Genomic DNA, 15,811 nt, shown 5'->3' on the forward strand with positions numbered 1-15,811 from the left:
CAGGGTTAAAGGAGACCTGTCCTTTCCTCAGGCTGGGATCAGTGTATGCAGGGTTATAGGAGACCTGCCCTCTCCTTAGGCTGGGATCAGTGTGTGCAGGGTTAAAGGAGACCTGCCCTCTCCTTAGGCTGGGATCAGTGTGTGCAGGGTTAAAGGAGACCTGTCCTTTCCTCAGGCTGGGATCAGTGTGTGCAGGGTTATAGGAGACCTGCCCTCTCCTTAGGCTGGGATCAGTGTGTGCAGGGTTAAAGGAGACCTGCCCTCTCCTTAGGCTGGGATCAGTGTGTGCAGGGTTAAAGGAGACCTGCCCTCTCCTTAGGCTGGGATCAGTGTGTGCAGGGTTAAAGGAGACCTGCCCTCTCCTTAGGCTGGGATCAGTGTGTGCAGGGTTAAAGGAGACCTGTCCTTTCCTCAGGCTGGGATCAGTGTGTGCAGGGTTATAGGAGACCTGCCCTCTCCTTAGGCTGGGATCAGTGTGTGCAGGGTTAAAGGAGACCTGCCCTCTCCTTAGGCTGGGATCAGTGTGTGCAGGGTTAAAGGAGACCTGCCCTCTCCTTAGGCTGGGATCAGTGTGTGCAGGGTTAAAGGAGACCTGCCCTCTCCTTAGGCTGGGATCAGTGTGTGCAGGGTTAAAGGAGACCTGCCCTCTCCTTAGGCTGGGATCAGTGTGTGCAGGGTTAAAGGAGACCTGCCCTCTCCTTAGGCTGGGATCAGTGTGTGCAGGGTTATAGGAGACCTGCCCTCTCCTTAGGCTGGGATCAGTGTGTGCAGGGTTAAAGGAGACCTGCCCTCTCCTTAGGCTGGGATCAGTGTGTGCAGGGTTATAGGAGACCTGCCCTCTCCTCAGGCTGGGATCAGTGTGTGCAGGGTTATAGGAGACCTGCCCTCTCCTCAGGCTGGGATCAGTGTGTGCAGTGTATAAAGGACACCTGCCTCTCCTCAGGCTGGGATCAGTGTGTGCAGTGTATAAAGGACACCTGCCTCTCCTCAGGCTGGGATCAGTGTGTGCAGGGTTAAAGGAGACCTGCCCTCTCCTTAGGCTGGGATCAGTGTGTGCAGGGTTATAGGAGACCTGCCCTCTCCTCAGGCTGGGATCAGTGTGTGCAGTGTATAAAGGACACCTGCCTCTCCTCAGGCTGGGATCAGTGTGTGCAGTGTATAAAGGACACCTGCCTCTCCTCAGGCTGGGATCAGTGTGTGCAGTGTATAAAGGACACCTGCCTCTCCTCAGGCTGGGATCAGTGTGTGCAGTGTATAAAGGACACCTGCCCTTTCCTCAGACTGGGATCAGTGTGTGCAGTGTATGAAGGAGACCTGCCCTCTCCTTAGGCTGGGATCAGTGTGTGCAGGGTTATAGGAGACCTGCCCTGTGCTCAGGCTGGAATCAGTGTGTGCAGGGTTATAGGAGACCTGCCCTCTGCTCAGGCTGGGATCAGTGTGTGCAGGGTTATAGGAGACCTGCCCTCTCCTCAGGCTGGGATCAGTGTGTGCAGGATTAAAGGAGACCTGCCCTCTCCTCAGGCTGGGATCAGTGTGTGCAGGGTTATAGGAGACCTGCCCTCTCCTCAGGCTGGGATCAGTGTGTGCAGGGTTATAGGAGACCTGCCCTCTCCTCAGGCTGGGATCAGTGTGTGCAGGGTTATAGGAGACCTGCCCTCTCCTCATGCTGGGATCAGTGTGTGCAGGATTAAAGGAGACCTGCCCTCTCCTCAGGCTGGGATCAGTGTGTGCAGGGTTATAGGAGACCTGCCCTCTCCTCAGGCTGGGATCAGTGTGTGCAGGGTTATAGGAGACCTGCCCTCTCCTCAGGCTGGGATCAGTGTGTGCAGGGTTATAGGAGACCTGCCCTCTCCTCAGGCTGGGATCAGTGTGTGCAGGGATATAGGAGACCTGCCCTCTCCTTAGGCTGGGATCAGTGTGTGCAGGGTTATAGGAGACCTGCCCTCTCCTTAGGCTGGGATCAGTGTGTGCAGGGTTATAGGAGACCTGCCCTCTCCTCAGGCTGGGATCAGTGTGTGCAGGGTTATAGGAGACCTGCCCTCTCCTCAGGCTGGGATCAGTGTGTGCAGGGTTATAGGAGACCTGCCCTCTCCTCAGGCTGGGATCAGTGTGTGCAGGGTTATAGGAGACCTGCCCTCTCCTCAGGCTGGGATCAGTGTGTGCAGGGTTATAGGAGACCTGCCCTCTCCTCAGGCTGGGATCAGTGTGTGCAGGGTTATAGGAGACCTGCCCTCTCCTTAGGCTGGGATCAGTGTGTGCAGGGTTATAGGAGACCTGCCCTCTCCTCAGGCTGGGATCAGTGTGTGCAGGGTTATAGGAGACCTGCCCTCTCCTCAGGCTGGGATCAGTGTGTGCAGGGTTATAGGAGACCTGCCCTCTCCTCAGGCTGGGATCAGTGTGTGCAGGGATATAGGAGACCTGCCCTCTCCTTAGGCTGGGATCAGTGTGTGCAGGGTTATAGGAGACCTGCCCTCTCCTCAGGCTGGGATCAGTGTGTGCAGGGTTATAGGAGACCTGCCCTCTCCTCAGGCTGGGATCAGTGTGTGCAGGTTTATAGGAGACCTGCCCTCTCCTCAGGCTGGGATCAGTGTGTGCAGGATTAAAGGAGACCTGCCCTCTCCTCAGGCTGGGATCAGTGTGTGCAGGATTAAAGGAGACCTGCCCTCTCCTCAGGCTGGGATCAGTGTGTGCAGGATTAAAGGAGACCTGCCCTCTCCTCAGGCTGGGATCAGTGTGTGCAGGATTAAAGGAGACCTGCCCTCTCCTCAGGCTGGGATCAGTGTGTGCAGGATTAAAGGAGACCTGCCCTCTCCTCAGGCTGGGATCAGTGTGTGCAGGATTAAAGGAGACCTGCCCTCTCCTCAGGCTGGAGTATGCACAGAAGCTTTTTTTCTTTTCTGAATGTTGCTGTGTTTTTCAGGAGATATTTCAGGTCAGATTTTATAAATGTTCCTTTCCACTCCTTTGTATGCCCTCACCTGTGCTGGAGATATTCCTCCCTCCCTTCTCACCTGTCCCCTGAAACAGTCCTCACCCTCCTAACCCTGTTAACCTGGTGATAATCACTTTAGAAAATGCAAAACCATCCAAGTGTTTCTATACAAATCCCCCGCCTAGGTGCCAGAACATGGCCTTTGAGGCCTCCTGAACAATAAGAAAGTGTGAAGTGACCTAAGGGAGTGGAGATTTAATCCTACTTGACCTCTCCACCTCTTCCCCCAAGCTCTGAAACATCTGAGGAGCAGAGGGAGAGAAGCAGATTCGGTGCCTTTCCAATAACTGACATTAGTCACCCAACTCTTTGTCATCCTGCAAAGACAAGAAGCCAACATCAGAAAGAAAGGTTTATTTCTGTGCAGAGCTGTGTTTAATGCTCTCCCAGCAGGAGGTGCTGCTGGGCAGGGTGCAGGAGTGCCAGGCTGACCCAGTGCGGCCTCTCTTCTGCTCTTATCTTGGTGTCTCGGGCCCCGAGCATTGCCCGTCAGAGTCCCAGAATGTGAAAAGCGTCTCTAAGATCGTCCACCTCGTAGAGCGGCTGCAGAGAGAGGGCGAGAAGAGGAGGAGAAAGTCAGAAGAAACGGGCCACTGTGCAGGCTACGCCACCGTCACTGGTCTTACTCCATGGGTGCTGCTCTCCTTCCCTTGCCCTGCAAACAGAGGAGGAAGAGCCAGGGGCAGGAGCAGCAGCAGCAACACAGAAAGCCAAGCTGGGAAATAGAGATAGGAGGGAGAGAATAGCAGGTGGGAGCAGGGTGAGAAGAGGAGAGAATGAAAGACTGGGAGTGCTACAGATCCCTGCATAGAAATTGCACGCTTAGTAGCATCCCTCAGCCTGGCCGCACAGACAGGACGGAGACAGACCCTCACCAAATACAGAATAAGAGACAATAACTAAGAAATATAAATGTGCAGACACAGAAACATAGAAATGACGGCAGAAGAAGACCAAACGGCCCATCAAGTCTGCCCAGCAAGCTACGCACTTTATCCATTTTTTTTCCCTTTTTCTCTCTCCCACCTGTTACTATTGGCTTCCAGTACCCTCCAGCCCTAATTCCCCTCCACCCAATTTAGAGAGCAGCTTTGAATCTGCATCCAAGTGACATCCAGCTCAATTAGGGGTAGCAACCGCTGCAACAAGAAGGCCACCCCCTTGCCCCATACTCTTACCCACCCCTGTTTTTATTTTTTTGTTTTGTTTTATTTATTTTTTTGGAAATAGCAGCCCCTCTATCCTTCCGCTCCGTGAAGGTGGAACACCAACTACTGGCCACTGGCATCCCGCTCCGTGAATGCCTCTGTGGCTACTGCCGCTCCGTGCAGTGTTTGAATGCCTCCACTTTTTTTTTTGACAAAAGCCAAATCAGAAACCCCAGGGAACTAGAGTCTGCATGCAGAACCAGAACCAGCCATGCATTTCCCCTGCACTGTGCAAAATGCAAAGAGAGAAGAGGAAAATCACAGACTTCCCACAAAAGAAGGAGCAGGAAAACCTGCGTCTAATCCTGGGGGAAAGAGGAGAAACAGCAGCGAGAGCAGCAGAGTCTGTGGGATCTGCCCCCGGGCCAGAACCAGGATCTGAGCAGAGACAATCCGGACCAGCACCAGAACCCAGGAACTGAGCAGAGACCATCCGGACCAGCACCAGAACCGGGATCTGAGCAGAGACAATCCGGACCAGCACCAGAACCCAGGAACTGAGCAGAGACCATCCGGACCAGCACCAGAACCGGGATCTGAGCAGAGACAATCCGGATCGGCACCAGAACCTGGATCTGAGCAGAGACAATTCAGACCAGCACCAGAACCCGGGATCTGAGCAGAGACAATCCGGACCAGCACCAGAACCAGGATCTGAGTAGAGACAATCTGGACCAGCACCAGAACCTGGGAAGTGTGTCTGGGGTTTCTCTCCTTCATGCTGAAGCTTTATTTTACTGCTGCTGTCACTATTGTGTATTTATTTTCTCTCTCTTTCTGTTTGGCTTTCGCAGCACATGTACACATTGTCAGGCCAGGAAAGCTTCCTAAATCCAGATCCAAGGCAGGGAGCGTGAGGTGCCGGAGGCTTCTCACCAGCAGGATACGCCGGAGCCGGCGGCTGAGCCGCACCGAGTTCTCATGCAGCCCATCCCAGGCTTTGAAATTCTTCCTTTTTGACTGCACAAAGGTATTCCAGCAGTAGAAATAATCTGGTGAGAATAAGACATGAAGTGCATTACTATTTCATTATCAATAAGGAGAGGTAGCAGAGACCGGGGAAGCTGGAAGTCAAACCAAGGCCTGAAAGAAGCACTCGACTTGTGGCTGCTGTGCCAGAGAGTGGCCACCGTGGGGCAGCGTTGCAGCATGTCTCTTGCACAGCCCCTGTGGCCTGGTTCCAGTCTGTGGAGCCCCCGGTCCGTGGATGCCACGGGGTCAGGGGCTCACCCCAGGCTCACTGAACAGGCAGATTCAGTCCTGCAAGCAGAGGGGGATGAGGGAGAAACCCCCAGAACTGGATCTGCCAGCAGCAGCAGCAGTGACCCCAGTTAGGGGCCCTGGAGCCCCCCTCCCCTTCCCTTCCCAGCGTTGCTCTAAACAGGTCCCAGCTCCCCGCAATCTTTCAGTCTGGTGGGCCCTAGAAACTGCAGGGGCTTGGCTTTTGGGAGGGCAATCTAAGCTGGACAATGCGGGGGGCACAGGTCACCACTCCCTGAGCCTGGACAGGCGGGCTTTGCCCTTCTCCGTTTGGTGGCCCCTGCCGCAGTTCCCCGGGTTCAGTCGCCCGGGGCCTACCTTTAAAGGTCATGACCCCCAGCTGGACGCCGGCCTGGTGCAGCCGGCGCAGCCCCTCCGGCTCGGCGTTTCGCTCCTCACAGAAGTAGAGGCGGGCGGTGAAGATGCGCAGCCGTAGGTTGGGGTTCGCCTGCAGGAAGTCGGCGGTGCGACGGGCACAGTCGTAGCAGGGGCTCCAGGAGGTGAACCACGTGACCCGGTAGCTGCGCCGGGGGTCCAGCGCCCAGCCCCCGAGGATGCGCAGGAAGAGCAGCTCCACGTGGCAGCCGGAGCGGTTGCGCAGGTGCCCGAAATCCAGGGAGCTGGAGGTGGGGCTGTCCCGGCGCTTGACCACGTAGCAGAGGTAGGTCTCGTGGCGCCCCCTGGCCCAGCGCAGGTTCTTGTAGTGGTACAGGAACTTCTTCTTCTGTAGGAGAAGGCTGCAGAGCGGGGAGAGAGGTCAGGACAGGCAGCTGTAAGGTCATTGCGCATCAAAGAGACAGAAGTAGCTTAACGACAGCAATCAATCACGCTGGCAATGGCTCACTTTGCAAATAGGCCTGAGGCCTCGCGCGGGGGACGGACGAGATCCCTGAGATCCGAGATAAATGTCCAATTAATGCCGCAAAGGCAGTGGAAGAGGTGGTGGAGGACTACGCCGTGGGCAGGGAGCCTGGCTCTGCGCCCGGCGCACGTTGGCGGCGTTTAATCCCGTGGCGCACCGGTAGCTATTGACGCCATGCGCCCCGCTGTCCTAACTTATCCAGGTGCAGTTCTACCCTTCTCCATGCTCGGCTGCCTTAGGGGACGGTTCCCACTTCATTAAAAGAAGCTGGGACGCTTGGTTGGCTTCTGCTCAGAGCGCGGCCTGCTGGGCCCTGCCTTGCTGAGGAGCGTTGCAGCCGCCTCAGCCTGGTTTCAGGAGCGAGCCCTGCACGGGGACGGCCTCGCTGGCGTGGGCCGACAGTATCGGGGTCAGACTGGAAGCTGCCTTCATTGGGCTTGAGCGCATCCTAAGATCCCGATCAGCCGGGGCCGGGGGCCGCTCTGCTGAGCTGCTTTTTCTCATGCTTGGAAAATCGAGCTTTTCGGAGTAGTTTGGAACTGAATCCAAGCCCAGGTTACGTGGAGTAACGCGGGGCTCAGTCTTTCTCCATTGGCCGCACTAATGCATGACTTGGGCCATCGGGGTTTTAGTTATCCAGATAGTGCCCGGGGCCTTGCTTACTGCAAGTCAGCCTGCCCTAATGAATTAAGCTAATTTCTGAAAGCAAAATGTGTGACTTGGCTGCACATTTTGTTTTCTGTATCCTGCGCGCATACCTAATAGGGTCATCAACATGAATTTGCATGTTGAGGGCGCTATTAGGTTCGGCGGGTTGGACGCGCGTTTTCCGCCCCTCACTGAATAAGGGGTAAGGGAAAACGCGCGTCCGAGGGCAGGTTAACAGTGCGCTGCGTCAGAGCGCGCTGTACTGTATCGGCCTGTATGTTAGGCTCCTCTGCTACAATTAGGGAGGCGCTTTCCTGCTTGGGTGTCGATTTGCACTCTAAGCTAGAGCTGTCCCATCGGATTTCATCTCTGCTTCATTGTTCTTGCTGTTTTCTTATGTCGGCTGTGTCCGTTCTTACAAAGAGCAGATCCGCCTTGTTTCTTTCCAGGGTGCATTACTGTAATGTCCTCTGCTTCACTCTTTGGCCGAAGGGAATACGACCACATTTCCCCTGACCTCAGAAGTTGCATTGGCTGCCTGTTTTGTCCGAGGTCAAATTCAAAGTCCCGTGTTTGGCTCTCCAGGCCTATTGAACGGGTTTCCCATCATGTCCGGCTGTACCCCGGCTAGGCCGTGACTGGTGTGCCCCCACCTTCCTCACTCTCTCCAGATATTCAGCCAGAGCTAGCCGAGACGCTTAGCAAGCTGATCGAGTCGTGGCTGTGTCACCGATGGCTTAATTGCGGGTTGCCATCCAGCTTCGATAAGGGAATTAGGATATTGCATCAGGATCCGGGGATCAGAGACTGATGATAGCAGATTTTATGTGATGTTTGACGTTGTGATTGTATTTATTGCATTATGGTGTTTGTTTTGTTATTTGTATTTATGTTAATCACTGTATGGTTTATGTAGGTTTTTCCTTGGTTATCAGATCAATCTATAATAATAATAATAATAATATCAATACCCAGCCTCTTCCCCCCCATGGGCCAGAATCGGCCTCAGCAGGTAAAGTCCCTTCATTTCCACTATCACTTCTTGAAACCAGTTTGCAGACTGGGCAAGAATGAGAAGTGGGTTTTGTGCTGCCGGTCAGAAGTAGCCGGGGGCTATCAGGGGGCTGTAACTCTGCTCCTCCTCTCTCCTCTGCAAGCTTGTTTTCTCTTTCTTCTAAGCCAGGAGTCGGACTCTGGAAATCTGCAGAGAATTTCCTCTTCTTCTCTCTTTATTTTCATGACCTATTGGGGACTCAGAATGGACTTTTGAAAAGTCTGGGGGGTGCAGGCCAGTGGAAGCTGGCCGCTTGCTATTCAGACTCGAGGAGAAAGGAGACCAGCGAGTAAGACTGAAAAGGGGAAGCATTCGAGGGTGGGAGGGTCTCAGAGCTCAGGATGTTGCTCTCGGTTGCTCTCACAGGTTCTGTTTTGAGTGATTTGCCATTTCTCATTTGTATAAGTTCCCATCATCGAAAAGGTTAAAAATAACACAGACGCACACACAGGGGCACAAAGAGAGACGGTGGCAGAGACAGACACAGGCACAGATAGAAGTGCAGACTCCCATGCGAGCACAGACTCACACGCCCGTGCGAGCACAGACTCACACGCACAGATAGAAGTGCGGACTCCCGTGCGAGCACAGACTCACACGCACAGATAGAAGTGCGGACTCCCGGCGAGCACAGACTCACACGCACAGATAGAAGTGCGGACTCCCGTGCGAGCACAGACTCACATGCACAGATAGAAGTGCGGACTCCCGTGCGAGCACAGACTCACACGCACAGATAGAAGTGCGGACTCCCGTGCGAGCACAGACTCACACGCACAGATAGAAGTGCGGACTCCCGTGCGAGCACAGACTCACACGCACAGATAGATGTGCGGACTCCCGTGAGAGCACAGACTCACACGCACAGATAGAAGTGCGGACTCCCGTGCGAGCACAGACTCACACGCACAGATAGAAGTGTGGACTCCCGTGCGAGCACAGACCCCCACACACACGTGCCCTCTGCATCCCGGGGAGCACAGACTCACACGCACACGTGCCCTCTGCATCCCTGGGAGCACAGATTCACACGCACACGTGCCCCATGCAACCTGGAGAAGCCAGACCCACACGCACACGTGCCCCATGCGTCCCGGAGAGCACATATTCACACGCACACGTGCTCTCTGCGTCCCGGACAGCACAAACTCACACGCACACGTGCCCTCTGCGTCCCGGACAGCACAAACTCACACGCACATGTGCCCTCTGCGTCCCGGAGAGCACAGACTCACATGCACACGTGCCCTCTGCGTCCTGGACAGCACATACTCATATGCACACGTGCCTCTGCGTCCTGGACAGCACATACTCATATGCACATGTGCCCTGTAGCACAGAAATGGTTCCCAGTGCTTGGAGCTCTCTTGTGGACGGTCTCTGGGGTGAGGGCAGAGGGCTGCCTGCCGCTGAGGCTGGGAAGGTGTTGTGACCCAGTGCCTGAGGCCTGGGCCCCTCCGTGCAGGCTGCCTCCTCATGCCAAGGTCCCCTGTCATCCCACTCTGTGTGTATGTGTGTGCACGCGTGCATCTTTGTCTCTTCCTCTTTTTCTAGTCAACGTTTGGTTTTCTTTCTCTCTGCATCACAGTCTGTCCTCATCGAAACCTCGCCAATAATATTCCCCTGCTGACCAATGGTAGTGCAGATTCCTGGCCCTCACATCTCACTTTCAGGTGCAGGCAACCACAATACTGAACCACAACAGCATCGGCGGCTGCACTAGAGACAAACACCCAACTACTGATGGGCACAGGAGATATACTGATAGAACACCGTGTATGTTATGGACCCTATAATATATGGATGGATATGGGAGATATACAGAATATGGTATAGTATGGATACTGAGTAATATATAGATGGATATGGGAGATTCACAAACATGGTGTACTATAGACCCTGTGTAATATATAGATACATACAGGAGATATACAAAACATGGTATAGTATGGACACTGTATAATATATGGATGGATATGGGAGATATACAGAATATGGTATAGTATAGATACTGTGTAATATATAGATGGATATGGGAGATTCACAAACATGGTGTACTATAGACCCTGTGTAATATATAGATACATATAGGAGATATACAAAACATGGTATAGTATGGACACTGTATAATATATGGATGGATATGGGAGATATACAGAATATGGTATAGTATAGATACTGTGTAATATATAGATGGATATGGGAGATTCACAAACATGGTGTACTATAGACCCTGTGTAATATATAGATACATATAGGAGATATACAAAACATGGTATAGTATGGACACTGTATAATATATGGATGGATATGGGAGATATACAGAATATGGTATAGTATAGATACTGTGTAATATATAGATGGATATGGGAATACACAAACATGGTGTACTATAGACCCTGTGTAATATATAGATACATGTGGGAGATATACAGAACATGGTATAGTATTGACACTGTATAATATATGGAAGGATATGGGAGATATATAGAATATGATATAGTATAGATACTGTGTAATATATAGATGTATATGGGAGATACACAAATATGGTGGACTGTGTAATCTATAGATACATATAGGAGATGGACACTGTATAACATATGGATGATGCACAGATACACGATGTACTGTATACACTGTGCAATATATATATTAGGCAATCTGGCACATACATATTTATAGATAGAGAAACTTTCCATTTACATCTGTATATTACACTGTATGAAAAGCGGGTGGTAGTCAGATAGCTCGGCAGCCGTGCCCGCACTGACTGAGAGCACTGCAGGTTTTGATTTGAATAGCCAGGATGGGATGGCTAGAAGCCCGATTTCTGCACCCCCCCCCCCCCCCCCAGACACGCTCTTCCCCCACCCCCGGCCAGCCTTACCTGTCCATGGTTTCAGTCCTCGGAGCTCCCTGACTCAGAGCTGAACTCTCTGTGGCTTCCACACCAGACCTCTGACTACTGTACCCGCCCGGGGAGCAGGGGGAGGAGCTCTCCTGGGCTGGGGGGCATCACCACTAACCGTCCTGGGGAAATTTACATTCTCACAGCCCAGTGGGGCCCCCTCCTCATTGGCTGCAGATTTTCAAACTGGTTCCTATCTTCTGCTTCTCTTTTTCTGAGAGGACTTCTTCTTAGGTCTCTTCTAGCACTTCCAGGGGAAGAGGGTCTGTAGGGGACCGGGTCAGTTACTCTTCTGCACTAATAGGGAGCAATGGGCTCCAAATGCTGGGGATACCGAGGTTGGATGTTAGGAAGAATGTCCTAACCTGAGGGTACTTGAATCTTGGCAGGAATGGGGGGTAATGGGACGTCCAGCACTGGAGAATGGTGAGACATCTCTGTCTGGGATGTTTTAGGTATAGTGGGGACTGAAGGCAGGAAATGTACAAGAACTTGTGAGGGTCTACCCTGTTCCATCTTTCTCTGACTCTAGATGACCTCCCCAGGTCCCTCCCAGCCCCATCTTTCTCTGACTCTAGATGTCCTCCCCAGGTCCCTCCCATTGTCATCTTTCTCTGACTCTATATGACCTCCTGAGGTCCCTCCCAGCCCCATCTTGCTCTGACTCTAGATGACCTCCCGAGGTCCCTCCCAGCCCCATCTTCCTCTGACTCTAGGTGACCTCCCCAAGTCCCTCCCAGCCCCATCTTTCTCTGACTCTTGATGACCTCCCGAGGTCCCTTCCAGCCCCATCTTTCTCTGACTCTAGATGTCCTCCCCAGGTCCCTCCCATTGTCATCTTTCTCTGACTCTATATGACCTCCTGAGGTCCCTCCCAGCCCCATCTTGCTCTGACTCTAGATGTCCTCCCCAGGTCCCTCCCATTGTCATCTTTCTCTGACTCTATATGACCTCCTGAGGTCCCTTCCAGCCCCATCTTTCTCTGACTCTAGATGTCCTCCCCAGGTCCCTCCCATTGTCATCTTTCTCTGACTCTATATGACCTCCTGAGGTCCCTCCCAGCCCCATCTTGCTCTGACTCTAGATGACCTCCCGAGGTCCCTCCCAGCCCCATCTTCCTCTGACTCTAGGTGACCTCCCCAAGTCCCTCCCAGCCCCATCTTTCTTTGACTCTTGATGACCTCCCGAGGTCCCTTCCTGCCCCATCTTTCTCTGACTCTTGATTACCTCCCGAGGTCCCTTCCAGTCCCATCTTTCTCTGACTCTAGATGAATTCCCCAGGTCCCTCCCAGCCCCATCTTTCTCTGGTTCTAGGTGACCTCCCCAGGTCCCTCCTGGCTCCATCTTTCTCTGACTCTAGATGACCTCTTGTGGTCCCTTCCATCCCCATCTTTCTCTGGCTCTAGGTGACCTCCCCAGGTCCCTCCTGGCCCCATCTTTCTCTGGCTCTAAGTGACCTCCCCAGGTCCCTCCTGGCTCCGTCTTTCTCTGACTCTAGATGACCTCCTGAGGTCCCTTCCAGCCCCATCTTTCTCTGGCTCTAGATGACCTCCTGAGGTCCCTTCCAGCCCCATCTTTCTCTGACTCTAGATGACCTCCTGAGGTCCCTTCCAGCCCCATCTTTCTCTGGCTCTAGGTGACCTCCCCAGGTCCCTCCTGGCTCCTTCTTTCTCTGACTCTAGATGAGCTCCCCAGGTCCCTCCCAGCCCCATCTTTCTCTGACTCTAGATGACCTCTCGAGGTCCCTTCCAGCCCCATCTTTCTCTGACTCTAGATGACCTTTTGCGGTCCCTTCCATCTCCATCTTTCTCTGGGTTTAGGTGACCTGTGGAGGTCCCTTCAAGGTCAGTCTTATGAAACAAAAGAAAAGGAAGCTGAAAGGAGTGTGAAAGAATAGTTTTTCATGGAGCTGGCATGGCATCCAGAACTGGATGTGATATTGCAGGTGAGATTTTACCAAAGACCTGCAGGGGCATTATTGCCTACTTTTCCTGAATGCTTCTCCATATACCCCTGACCTCTCTTCCAGTCTTTCCTCTCTCCTCACACTCTTTGAATAAACAATCCTTCAAAAAGCTGAGACAAAGAAAAGCTAATCCGATTTTTTTTTATAAGCATTTTTCCACCAAGGCTGAATCTGCTCCATAAGTGATTCAGTCCATCTCTCTGGGGACACAGTAACATTCATAAAGTGAACAACTGCCTTTAAAACTTGAGTGAAGATCCACAGTGTTTTACGACGTCCATGTTTGCTGTTGGTCATCATCAGTCCCCTGATACCATCAGCCTCAAATACAAGAGTGTAGAATTTCACTACCATGTTCTTCCTTTCCTGTATTTTACTACTGTGAATAGAAACAGCAACCAACCAGAAGGCAGTGGTTGTGTATCCTCCTTCCATGCAGAATCTCACTACTGGAATAGCAGGGGTTGCTGCAGGGCAGGAGTGAGGTGCATTGGCAGAGCTGTATGAGGGTCTCAGTACTGGAATAGCAGGAGGTGCTGCAGGGCAGGAGGGAGGTGCATTGGTAGAGCTGTGTGTGAGGGTCTCAGTACTGGAATAGCAGGAGGTGCTGCAGGGCAGGAGGGAGGTGCATTGGCAGAGCTGTGTGTGAGGGTCTCAGTACTGGAATAGCAGGGGGTGCTGCAGGGCAGGAGTGAGGTGCATTGGTAGAGCTGTGTGTGTGAGGGTCTCAGTACTGGAATAGCAGGGGGTGCTGCAGGGCAGGAGTGAGGTGCATGGGCAGAGCTGTGTGTGAGGGTCTCAGTATTGGAATAGCAGGGGGTGCTGCAGGGCAGGAGTGAGGTGCATTGGCAGAGCTGTGTGTGAGGGTCTCAGTACTGGAATAGCAGGGGGTGCTGCAGGGCAGGAGGGAGGTGCATTGGCAGAGCTGTGTGTGAGGATCTCAGTACTGGAATAGCAGGGGGTGCTGCAGGGCAGGAGTGAGGTGCATTGGCAGAGCTGTGTGTGAGGGTCTCAGTACTGGAATAGCAGGAGGTGCTGCAGGGCAGGAGTGAGGTGCATGGGCAGAGCTGTGTGTGGGGGTCTCAGTACTGGAATAGCAGGGGGTGCTGCAGGGCAGGAGGGAGGTGCATTGGTAGAGCTGTGTGTGAGGGTCTCAGTACTGGAATAGCAGGGGGTGCTGCAGGGCAGGAGGGAGGTGCATTGGTAGAGCTGTGTGTGAGGGTCTCAGTACTGGAATAGCAGGGGGTGCTGCAGGGCAGGAGGGAGGTGCATTGGCAGAGCTGTGTGTGAGGATCTCAGTACTGGAATAGCAGGAGGTGCTGCAGGGCAGGAGTGAGGTCCATTGGCAGAGCTGTGTGTGAGGGTCTCAGTACTGGAATAGCAGGGGGTGCTGCAGGGCAGGAGGGAGGTGCATTGGCAGAGCTGTGTGTGAGGGTCTCAGTACTGGAATAGCAGGGGGTGTTGCAGGGCAGGAGTGAGGTGCATTGGCAGAGCTGTGTGTGAGGGTCTCAGTACTGGAATAGCAGGGGGTGCTGCAGGGCAGGAGTGAGGAGCATTGGCAGAGCTGTGTGTGGGGTCTCAGTACTGGAATAGCAGGGGGTGCTGCAGGGCAGGAGGGAGGTGCATTGGTAGAGCTGTGTGTGAGGGTCTCAGTACTGGAATAGCAGGGGGTGCTGCAGGGCAGGAGGGAGGTGCATTGGCAGAGCTGTGTGTGAGGGTCTCAGTACTGGAATAGCAGGGGGTGCTGCAGGGCAGGAGTGAGATGCATTGGCAGAGCTGTGTGTGAGGGTCTCAGTACTGGAATAGCAGGAGGTGCTGCAGGGCAGGAGTGAGGTGCATTGGCAGAGCTGTGTGTGAGGGTCTCAGTATTGGAATAGCAGGGGGTGCTGCAGGGCAGGAGTGAGGTGCATTGGCAGAGCTGTGTGTCAGGGTCTCAGTACTGGAATAGCAGGGGGTGCTGCAGGGCAGGAGTGAGGTGCATTGGCAGAGCTGTGTGTGAGGGTCTCAGTACTGGAATAGCAGGGGGTGCTGCAGGGCAGGAGTGAGGTGCACTGGACCTGCAAGTATTGGGGTGCAAGATCTTTTGTAACAGAGACAAGCTTTAGCATAAATACACGAAATCGCTTTTCTTAAGTTTTGTACAAATGAAGACGGTTGAAATGTTGCTAAAGTTAAAATAATCTGTGCAAAAAAGGGAGAGGAAGCACTGTTGCAAACTGCACAAACAGGAACTGCGTGGGGGTTCATTTCTTTTAAAGTTTATTTGTTTTTTTGGTGCACAGACTCAACCTTTAAATCTCCCGCTGCTGGTTCTGGGCAGCTGAGTCACAACACCTGCTTCCGCTAGTAAAATCAAACTTCACCGCGGCACTTTCTCCAGCAGCTAAAATCGGAAGCAAACCTCAGAATCTTAGACAAACACACACATTCACCCTATGTGCACTGTCCCCTCATATATATACACACACACACATACACACATCATGTACCCTACCCCTTCTCACACACACACATATACACACACACACACACATTCACCCTATGTGCACTGTCCCCTCATATATATACACACACACACATACATACACACATCATGTACACTACCCCTTCTCTCACACACACACACACACACACATATATACACACAGACACACACACATTCACCCTATGTGCACTGTCCCCTCATATATATACACACACACACATACACACATCATGTACACTACCCCTTCTCACACACACACACACATATATACACACACACACACACACATTCACCCTATGTGCACTGTCCCCTCATATATATATACACACACACACACACACATTCATCCTATGTGCACTGTCCCCTCATATATATATACACACACACACATGCACACATCGTGTACACTACCCCTTCTCACACAC

At 52.8% G+C, this 15,811-nt stretch overlaps 1 protein-coding gene across 1 annotated transcript; it reads right to left on the bottom strand.

Annotated features, from left to right (window-relative positions):
* Window positions 1–3,368: 3,368 nt before the first annotated feature.
* Window positions 3,369–10,984, bottom strand: AICDA (activation induced cytidine deaminase). Its single transcript, XM_029581505.1, has 4 exons — window positions 10,915–10,984; window positions 5,779–6,197; window positions 5,077–5,192; window positions 3,369–3,535 (listed from the first exon to the last, which is right to left on the bottom strand). Exons 1-4 carry the CDS (start codon window positions 10,920–10,922, stop codon window positions 3,482–3,484), a joined length of 597 nt encoding a protein of 198 aa, XP_029437365.1. The 5' UTR covers window positions 10,923–10,984; the 3' UTR covers window positions 3,369–3,481.
* Window positions 10,985–15,811: the final 4,827 nt, after the last annotated feature.

This window comes from Rhinatrema bivittatum, chromosome 16 (assembly GCF_901001135.1).
Source record: "Rhinatrema bivittatum chromosome 16, aRhiBiv1.1, whole genome shotgun sequence".
Lineage (NCBI taxonomy): Eukaryota > Metazoa > Chordata > Amphibia > Gymnophiona > Rhinatrematidae > Rhinatrema > Rhinatrema bivittatum.